General features: G+C 36.7%; 1 protein-coding gene across 1 annotated transcript in view; it reads right to left on the bottom strand.

Moving 5' to 3' along the window:
• Positions 1-5,544: 5,544 nt before the first annotated feature.
• LOC309568919 (uncharacterized protein) overlaps positions 5,545-11,010 on the bottom strand; it is a gene marked incomplete at both ends in the record, with an annotated part of 34,382 nt that continues 28,916 nt past the window's right edge. Inside the window, 4 exons of the mRNA XM_082274692.1 lie at positions 5,545-5,726; positions 8,158-8,187; positions 9,052-9,169; positions 10,022-10,193. Coding sequence (XP_082130818.1) covers positions 5,545-5,726; positions 8,158-8,187; positions 9,052-9,169; positions 10,022-10,193 — 502 coding nt within the window. The remainder of the gene's footprint in view (positions 5,727-8,157; positions 8,188-9,051; positions 9,170-10,021; positions 10,194-11,010) is intronic.

Here is an 11,010-nt window from a genome sequence, read left to right as displayed (position 1 = left end):
AACGACATCTTTAGAGACTTACTTGATGTCTGTGTTGTAGTATATCTGGACGATATACTTATCTATTCTCGATCTCTCTCTGAACATATAAAACATGTAAGACTTGTGTTATCCAGATTACTCGCACACAATCTATACGTGAAATTAAAAAAATGCCTATTTCATAAAGAAGAAATATTATTCCTAGGATACATCATATCCAAAACCGGAATTAAGATGGATATGAGCAAGATATCCTGTATTCTGGACTGGCCTATACCAACAACTCGTAAGGCATTACAGCGATTCCTTGGATTTTCAAACTTCTATAGGAAGTTCATCAAGAACTTTTCTGCCATTGTGAGACCTCTCACACAACTGACAAGTATAAAGAAACCATTCAAATGGTCAGAAGAAGCAAATCGAGCTTTCTGCTTGTTAAAATCAAGTTTTACTTCTGCTCCCATACTACGCCATCCAGACCCATCCCTCCAATATATTCTGGAGGTAGATGCGTCAAATATGGCAGTAGGAGCAGTTCTCTCCCAACGACCAACAAATACTTCACCACTCCACCCAGTTGCTTTCTTTTCAAAATCATTAAGCAGCCCAGAGGTGAATTACCCAGTCGGTGAAAAGGAGTTGCTTGCCATAAAACTGGCACTGGAGAATTGGCGACATCTACTTGAGGGTACCCGGTTACCAATACTAATATATACAGATCACAAAAACCTTCAATACCTCCAGACTAACAAAACTCTCTCCCACCGGCAGGTACGATGGTCATTATTTTTCCTAAGATTCAACTTCTTAGTGACCTACACGCCTGCAGACAAAAATAAAAAAGCGGATGCGCTATCACGATTAACCGAAGATAACTGCGCTGAAATCCCTTCCATTCCTATAATACCCTATGAACGTATTATTGGGGTTGTTCGTTCCCTGAAGGAAGAGATTTTGCACAGTATAAGATTGGATTCACCTCCACCACAACTAAGTACTGATGCAGAAGGCTTCCTCTACTACAACGACAAACTCTACATACCCCCTACTATGCGTACCAAGATCTTGGAGTTATCACATGATGTGCCCATGGCAGGACATATGGGTATGACGAAAACCCTTCATTTGCTTACTAGGCAGTTTTGGTGGCCTGAGATGAAGACGTCTGTACAAAAATTTGTATCTTCATGTGACATCTGTGCAAGGTCCAAAATTGACACTACAAAACCATCTGGTCTACTCTGCAGTCTACCAATACCCCAGGTTCCATGGGAAGTTGTGTCGTTAGACTTTATAGTAGAACTACCACCTTCTAAAGGATTTAATACCATTCTAGTGTCAGTGGACCACCTGACAAAGATGGCACATTTCATCGCTATCCGTAGACTACCTTCATCTAAACAAACAGCGGAACTACTGATGAAACATGTGTTCAAGTTACACGGAATTCCAAAGACTCTTTTATCCGACCGTGGTTCACAGTTCATCTCCAAATTTTGGCAAGCTCTTTGTCAAATATTACGGATTGAGCTAAAGCTCACTTCTCCCTACCACCCTCAGACCAACGGACAGACTGAAAGAGTCAACCAGTGTATAGAACAATATCTGCGTTGCTACACATCATACCTACAGGATGATTGGGTGGACCTTCTCCCTCTGGCGGAATTTGCTTATAACAACGCAACCCACAGTACTACTAAGCAAAGTCTGTTCTACTTGAACTATGGGTTTCATCCCACACTTCTTTCACCACACATCCTACCATCAAGTAACCCAGTAGCCTCAGACTATCTCACCCAAATAAAGGACTCTCTGGGTTTACTTAATACCACTATCTCACACGCCCACAGCCAACAAAAAAGGTACTACGACCTACGTAGAAGACCTTCTCCTCAGTATGCTATTGGGGACCTCGTTTGGCTATCGACAAGAAATTTAAGATTAAAGATCCCTAGCAAAAAGCTTGGACCTTTATTTCTGGGACCCTTCCCAATTAAGAAACTTATTGGAAAAGCTGCAGTACAGCTCACCTTACCAGCAGATCTCAAGATCCATCCCATCTTCCATGTGTCGCTACTGAAACCCCATGTTCCTAATCAAGGAATAAGGCCTACCATCTTGCCTCCACCTCCAGTACAAGTTGAAGGCGGAGAAGAATATGAGATTAAGGAGATTTTGGATTCTCGTATCCACAGAGGAAGACTCCAGTATCTCATAAGATGGAAGAACTATGGACCCCAAGACGACACCTGGTTGGATACCACTGATGTTCACGCACCTAGGCTTATACGAAGGTTTCACTCGAAATACCCGGAGAAACCAGTGCTATAGGCCTTCCGGAGCCGGCCTTAAGGGGGGGGTACTGTAAGATTCTGGTACCTCTGGTACCCTTATTTTCTATTTTCTTTTGATATGCGTCCCACCTTTCTAATTAGGTGGTACGCATACACCTTTAAGACGGATGACGTCATCGCCGAGCGCCGCAGAGCGGCTATTTCAACCGCCGGCGTTCTCTCTCACATTGTTCGTTCAACCTGCCTATGTGCCCACATGCTTACAAACTTGTCTTGCTACCGGAACCTCCAGCTATTCTCTTTTACTTGGAAACAGACCGGAACCTCGCTACTGATCCCTGTATCTCGCTACTGGATCACTCCCTCACTACTGGACCCTTCTACTACTAACCTTACTAGTGATAAGTACCCCACAGGGGAATCCTCCATAACCTTACTTACACTACCTACCTCTGCACATTAAGGACTGTTACTATCTATGCATACTAATTCTATCATCTGCACTGTTACATAGATTGCTAGCTCTTGAGTCTACTACCATCTATCCTTGCACTGGGTTAGTCTATCCTGTATTTGTCATCTGCTGTCCTTACCACCTGTTACCATACTCGATTACTAACCTATCTGCATTCTACCTAATACCATCTAATACTCTCCTGAACATTTCTATCAAGTGCTTACCATCTCTGTCACTGTTCACACCTGTCCCTTCAGCACATCATCTTCATACTAACATATACATCCTATCACTCCAGGAACATCTTATTGAGTGTGTATATCTGTATGCTGAAGCTGACAGGCCCACAGTGATGAGTCTGGAGAGTTGGATCTGGTTATTCAACATATCTCTACATGACTACTGAGTGGAGATTCTGCAGCTGCAAATCCAGCCTACTACAAAAACGCAGGAGCGTTACACTAACCTATCTGCATACTATCTATTACCATCTGTTAAACACTCCTGAACATTACTATTGAGTGCCTATCATTGCTATCACTACTCACGCCTGTCCTTTCAGCACATCACCTCTATACTATCGTATACAACCTATCACTCCAGGAACATCTTATCTGAGTGTCTGTATATTTGCATGCTGAGGCAGGCTGGGCCACAATGATGAGTCTGGAGAGTTGGATATGGTAATTCAACACATCTCTACACGACTACTGAGTGGAAATTCTGCAGCTGTAAATCCAGTTCACTAAACAAACACCGTAGCGTTACACTGTGTTCTCAGTGGAAGAGGGCATGCCTCTCGAAAATGTATCAGATAACTTCTATCAACTAAAGGTTGTTGGAGAGACTTCAATTAACCACCAAGATGATGGAAATATGAACATATTAATTGGTTTCATGCCTGTGATTTTTCCACATTTGTAAGTAGTTTTTATTTTATTTAATAAAGAGGTCTCAATGGTGTTGCACAAGGTCTCTGTGCTATCTGATGCATGTTTAGTACTGATTGAAGATTTTCCCCATGTGGAGAGAGCAGCAAGGATGTGAACAATTCCATGACATCGTCCGAACTGCATGTGTATAAGAAGAGTTTTTTAGCCAAGTACTTGACTTATATTGTTTACACCCAAGCACTGACATAGTATTTGTTTTGCAACAATATGTGAGGTTTACAGAGGTCTGCTTTATGAATCACTGTTGCATTGATTTAGAGGAAGGCAAAGGAAACCCCAGAGAAATTTCTGAACAATTTTGTCTTAAATGGGAAAAAATAAATAAGGGTGGGCGTGAGGTGATAATGAATCCAAATCAATTAAGTCGAATTTTCTTTGCATCGCTTTATAACAGTTAGAAGAATCTCTCTGTTCTACAAAAATAGGTATAAAATAGGTATAAAAATAGGTATATTTCATAAACCTTATTCAACCCATATGGGTGTAAAGATTTTAATTATGACTTATACCCTAACGAGTATGATAGTTACCTATAAGAATATTTATCTCTAGATAGGTGGAAGTAATGAGATAGAAATGGGTTAATTCATGTACTCAAGAAAATTTTGGATAATGGGATACACCTGTGTTTAAAGCTAGACTCACTGTGAGAAGGAAGATAAAAGGTTGTCGACTAGATTAGTGCTACACATGCAGCTTGATGAAGGACATATGCATGTCCAAAACTGTGCAGTTGCTTGAAAAATGTATATTTACCTGTAAAAGCATGAAAATATGAAGTAAATGAGATATATACAAATTTGGATTGCATCTCCAATTTTTTTGATGAATGTCTGGTGGAAACAAAAAGGAGTGCCACATCAGATGTAAGCCTTTCTAAATGAATTTGTTACACAGCACAACAGAGGTGTCCCACCTTGAAATTATATAAATATATATATATATATATATATATATACTGTGTGTATATATATATATATGTATATATATATATATATATATATATATATATATATATATATATATATATATATATATATATATACATCCTAAAATAAAGAAAAGTCATACAATCCTATACCCCCAGTTGATCCAGAGGAAGGCAAAAAATCCCAGCAGGGGAAAAAAATTCCTTCCTGATCCCCCGAGAGGCAATCGAAAATACCCTGGATCAACTTTACCTATAAAAGTGTACTATCTAGTTATATTATTTACATTTAGGAATTAATCCAGTCCTTTTTTTTAAAGCAATCCACTGAGCTGGCCAGAACCAGCTCTCGAAGGAGCCTATACCATGTTATCACAGCTCTTACTGTGAAGAAATCTTTCCGTATTTTGAGATGAAAATCATCTGTGATAACCTTAAAGTCAATAACTTAACACCAAGTTCACTATATGGACCCCTTATGTATTTATACATGTTGATCATATCCCCCCTTAATTTCCTCTTCTCAAGAGAGAATACATTCCGTTTCCTAATCTTTCCTCATAGCAAAAAAACGTTTTTAAAGTTTTAAAGTATCTCAATCACACTCACATTAACTTTGGATCTGCCTAGAAAAACAGAACAATAATAAAAATGTATTGGTTCAATAGAGTCTTAATAAGTGTTTAAATAAGAAAACCAAGTAAAGTTGATCATATATTTTATTAGGCAAGTAATCATTGCAATATGGAAAAATAAATCAGACTAATATGCTTTATGTAATGAACAATCATAACTAAATTATATTATACAGATTACAAGTTTAAAAATTAATTTGCATCACCCTGAGAGATAAATTTAACACGTCCTTCAATTTAAAGTGATTTAAGGAGAAAATTTTTTGGCATATATTACTATGTTTTGTTAAAGTGCTTATTTTCCATTAAAGGTGAAGTTATCCACTCCCATCTTCTCAGTCTGAGATGCCCGGTGTTTTGACATTTTATATAACATGAAACCAGCCATCACCAATATAGCTATCAATATTACAGCAATAACTAGTCCAACAATGAGTCCAATCAAAGTTCCCTCAAGCTTCTGTATGTCTGACCCACCTAAAAGAAAAAATACAGAACACCATAATGGTTTATCTTTTTATCTAAAACCCAAATAATAACTACAAATATGTCATTGCATTGTATTGTAGAAATGCAAAAAAAAAAAAATATGTGATCTGAAATAAATAATACAGTATTTTAAGTAATCATGCTCAAAAGTTGAAATATTTAAATTATCTTTTTTTCATTCATGTATGCATCAATCTGATAATATTATAAAAGCTCTTTGCAGAGGATTACATGTTGTGCTGACTTTTTTATATATAATTAGTGGATTTTGACAGGAATCATCGCTTGGTTGGTGCGCTTCCGCTGTGGTTTTGTATCCCACTACTAAAATTGCGTAGTTAATGCTAAGCTTGTTTTTTTATTGTCAAGGCAGCCTGCCTCTGAAACTCGTAACATTAAGGAATAATTATAATTAGTTGCCTGGGCAAATAAATTAAGCACGCTCTCTAACCTGTGCACATCCATGCATATTTTGCTGCTTTAAAAATGTTGCAAGTACAGAATGTGTCTGTTGAAATCCAGTGAGCTCCTAACTTCCTGTGCGCTCTACAGTAAATTCTCAATTAGCATTATCAGCCTTGTCAAGTTCCCCTCTGTGGACAACACAACTCCCAGAGATGTATAGTAACTAAGTAGAACTACTTCACTACTGTACTTAAGTACCGAAAGGCGGTATCTGTACTTTCCTACAGTAGAATTTTTTTCTCCTACTTCCACTTTTACTTCACTACATTTTTTCGATGATTTCAATACTTCTACTCTGATATTTTTTTTTTTTGTGCTGCATAGTTACTCGTTACTATTATAAAAATTACCACTGCCAGAACAGTAGATGGCAGGTTTCATGAAGCTCAACACATGTGTATTATCAGCGCATACGAAAATAAATGCTACTGTATGTATAAATAAAAGCTGCATTAGAAATAATAAAAAACAATATGATGTTCAAACTTTTGACTTCTTTCTTTAATAACTACATAACACAATACTTGTACTTTTACTTTCAGTACTTGAGTAGCAATTTTTTTTTCAAAACTACTGGTACTTTTTACTTTCAGTACTTGAGTAGCAAATTTAAAAAAAAAAATACTTGCAATACTTAAGTACAAAAAATGTTGAATACTTTAGTACTTCTACTCAAGTCACTTTTTGATTGAGCACTTTCACTTCTACTCAAGTCACTTTTCGATCGAGCACTTGTACTTTTACTCAAGTATGGGTTTCGAGTACTTTATACAACTCTGACAACTCCTCCCTCTGTGTTTTGTAGCCCAAATCAGGAGCAAATAGGCTAGGGTGACAATGTCACCCTAGAACAGTGATGGCAAACCTTGGCACCCCAGATATTTTGGAACTACGTTTCCCTTGATGCTCATGCACTCTGCAGTATAGTTGAGCATCATAGGAAATGTAGTTCCAAAACATCTGGGGTGCTAAGGTTTGCCATCACTGCCCTAGAACAAGAAGTGTGTTAACAGCAGAATCACCCAATGAAGACAAAGGAAACAAACATCCTTAAGAAAAGAAAAACTGATATAGTTACTACCCAGGTAAAATATTATACTTTTGTTCCCAGTTTTAAATACACTTTAGGTTTCCTCAGCTACAAGATTTCCAGCTATTGCTGCCTCCTTTATGCCATTTTTTGGTCAGACAATACTAACTTTCTTGTTCAAGTTGCTTGATCATTTCGGCCAAGGCAGGAATAGTCAAAATGTTTCCGTTATTTGTGTCTGCATTGTTCAGACCAAGTAAAAATTTTTTGAATTGTATAGGTATCTTAAATGTATTGATGAAGCTTTATTTACCATAATAGCACCCATTGGCATGGTCTGGGGCATGAAGGTTTGAGAGATCCATGGGCGCCACCAAGTATCAAATTTACAATCTGCAATACTTTTTTCCTTTTCTAGCCACTACAGGAAAACTGTAGCATTAGGTGCAGCAAAAGAACTGTAGGTATAAGGGAGTACAGTGGATGTTGAGAGCGTCACAATGCTCTATATTGTTAAGTAACGGAAGCCCTCTCTCCTTTCTTTTTTGTCGTGGTTTTTAGGGTTCAATAGTAGTTCTAAAATGTTTCAATAATCTAAAGTAACTGTCCTAAATTATTGCCATAAAGTGGAAGTTATTTGTTAATTTTATAATTTTTAGACATTCTTTATTTAGTGATCTCCTGATTTATTGAACGTGCAGTTTGTATTCTTAAGTTCTAATTTTTAAGTGTATTGACATATTGAAAACAAGTTAGAATTCACCCTGCAAAGAGCAATTCTTTAAAATGTGAACCATTTGTTGAATAAGACCAAACATATATGTTTACAATATGGGTTGGTATACAGTTAACCTCAATGAAAATAGCAAAAAACAATTAAAATAGCAATGAAAATAGCAAAAAACAATTAAAGGTATTCAATACCTGACTGACTCGAGATTAGGTCTGTTAATGCTAAAAGAAAACAAAAATCAAAGAAAATTTTGTAAGCAATACAATACTAATTATGAGAACAATATAATTCCCAAACTTCAGGCAAACAGCGAAATACAAAGTTGAAATGCATACAGTATATAAGGGATGTATCACTATCCAAATGGTTTGTTATCCAATTATCCCTACCAGACAGCCTAGCCAAGTCAGTGACCCCACTTGCCCTCAGTGTAGTTGGTCACTATACCTGAGTGAGACACCTTCCTTCCCTAAGTCTGTGACTGGACAGTGAAAGAGGACCAGCACATTTTCAATTTTTAAGCTGATTTACAGCAACAACAGAGCTATCAATAGCCCCCTACTATCCAATTTGCAGTAGTGTTTACAAGAGGCTAATATCAAGACAGACTTATGTACCTATGTAAGTTTGAAGCAAAAATAATTTTTTTTTATTTTTTGTGAATACATGGCTAAATTAAATTGTGTTTTTAGATTAAAAGTCTTCCTGGAGTTCCCAGCACAACATTCTACATTTTTTTTTTTTTTTTTTTACAGACAGAGCGGGGGAAGTTATATTAACTCTAATATATTATTACTGTCTTTTCCCCATGAAGGAGGATTTCTTGCTTTCTATCTCAATAATGCATATTCCCCTATAATGTGTTAGGTGCGGTAGAAGCTTGATGAGAAGCCAATGCACTAAATATGCAATTCATATATTCTAAAAATGAAAGATTTAACAGCTATTTTTTTACAATATAAAAGTTATCAAATAGGTTTAATTACCATTTGAGATTGCAGCAGTAAATAGTCCAGAACTGAATTAAATTCTATACATACAGAACATTTCTTAACATTGATAAATAGATATTTGGCTCATCCTACCTGCATCGCTTATGGCAATAGGTCCGGATGACACAGTGACCTGTTCTGTGCTTCCAGTTTCTGCAGCTCTTCTCCTTCTTGCTCCAGGGTTGGTTGTATTGCTTACACCATTGCAAGCCTGTATTTTTAGATTGATATAATATAGATATTTAATTATATAGTGTTAACATATTGTACAGCGTTTACAGCAATTAGAAATAAAAATATATATTTTCACATAATTAGCATAGTCCTAGCTTTTTACCCAGAATAGAGTCATGGGTTTTAAAAAACAAAGAGTGCAAAGTTCAAGTATATATTGTAAGGGAAAGGTAAAGCTCAAAGATTACATTTGAAATTGGTTGGCCTTATTTTTCCTTGTGACATTACCCGATAATGCACACAGGTAAAAAGAATCTATTTGTGTAAGCTGACTATTGGTGCATTAGTAGGATAAAAAACATAGAAAGGATGTTATCTAACACTTTTTCTTTCATTATAAATGATAGTGCTTAGTTTTTTTTTATAAATATATGTTGGATAATCCTTATGTATTAGTCAATTTCTTTAAACTGTGCACATCTTAACTATGAACATTTTTATACCAAAATGCTTGCTTATGGGTCTTTGGTAGGGTTTTAGTGTCATGTATAGAGAGTATAGCATTTCTCAATATCCTAGTTTAAATGTTTGGAGACTGGGAACACTTGCAGCTCAGCTAAAAACTTGTTCTTAGCCTATTAAAGCCATGCTGGAGTTAAATGGAAATATAAACAGACTGCTGGGAAGACCCAGCTGTTATAGAACAGAGCTCCATCCACCAAGAATGGAGAAATTCATTTTAGGTGGTTTTCTCTATTAAATAGCCATATTTGTTCCTATCATATCTATCAGAAAATGAGTTCAAACATTATTTTATTCATTATGCTAAGTTTCCAGTTTTGGGAGTAGTTGGGATTGTATTCTGTCTGTTGTAAATTAATAACCATACCTGCAAATAGGCTTGACATGTCTGAGGTTGGCACAGCCTTGTTATGCAGTGAATATAGATGGTTGATGTTGGCAGGCCACTGTGCTGCAAAAACCGGAATGTCTGAAAACTGAATCCGGCTGATTTTCCAGCACCATTTATAATAACAGTGGTCTTGTTGGCTGAAGAACACCTAAACAGAATATGGCAAATAAAAAAGTTTAAAAGCTTATCATGCAAAAATGTACTAAGGCAAAGTGTAGTAATCAATTAGAATCCATCTTTAGACCAGCTGACTATCTGAATAAAACCCTATTGGTTTCTTATCTACTTTACAGTTTAGCTTTGTTCTTTGCTTATTAAATATGCCATTGTAAGTTATTAGGGTTTATGCACGCTGAAAGCTCTCTAGAAGCCTTTCTGCAGGCAGCAGAAAAACTCTGGGCGCTGGTAAATGTGTGTACCACTTTTAGCTCCATTTACCCCTGTTTTGCAGCGTCAAATACTTGGGTGTTCATTTTTTCACTGGCTAGAATAAGTCATTATTCTATACATTGAAATTAATTAATGCTTAAGCTCTAGACGTGCCTAGCGTTAACGCGAGTTTAGACACATCTACGTGCATTTTTGCCCCATCTAGAATTTTTGCCCCATCTAGCATCTCTCTTCGCTTGAATGTGATTCTTCTGTGTTCAGAAAAGCCTATGTGTGCATGAACGCATAGGGGTTGATTTAGAAAAACTGGAGATTGCAAAATCTGGTGCATCCCTGCATCTCTGCATAGAAACCAATCAGTTTCCAGTTTTATTTTTGTCAATGCCTAATTGAACAAGCCGAAGTTAGACCCTGAATAGCTACCATGCACAGCTGCACCAGATCATGGACTCTCCAGTTTTAGTAAATCAACCCCAGAGTGTACATGGGTACAAAATGAGAATTATGTATATCACTTATATGGCAATAGGAAATGGAATCCAGTATAAACCAGATGTCAAAAGACAAGTGAGTAT

The sequence above is a fragment of the Pelophylax lessonae genome (assembly GCF_965119305.1).
Source record: "Pelophylax lessonae genome assembly, chromosome: 12".
NCBI classification, from domain to species: Eukaryota; Metazoa; Chordata; class Amphibia; order Anura; family Ranidae; genus Pelophylax; species Pelophylax lessonae.
Note: the sequence above shows the minus strand (reverse complement) of the source record. Positions and strands in the feature narration are given on the sequence as shown.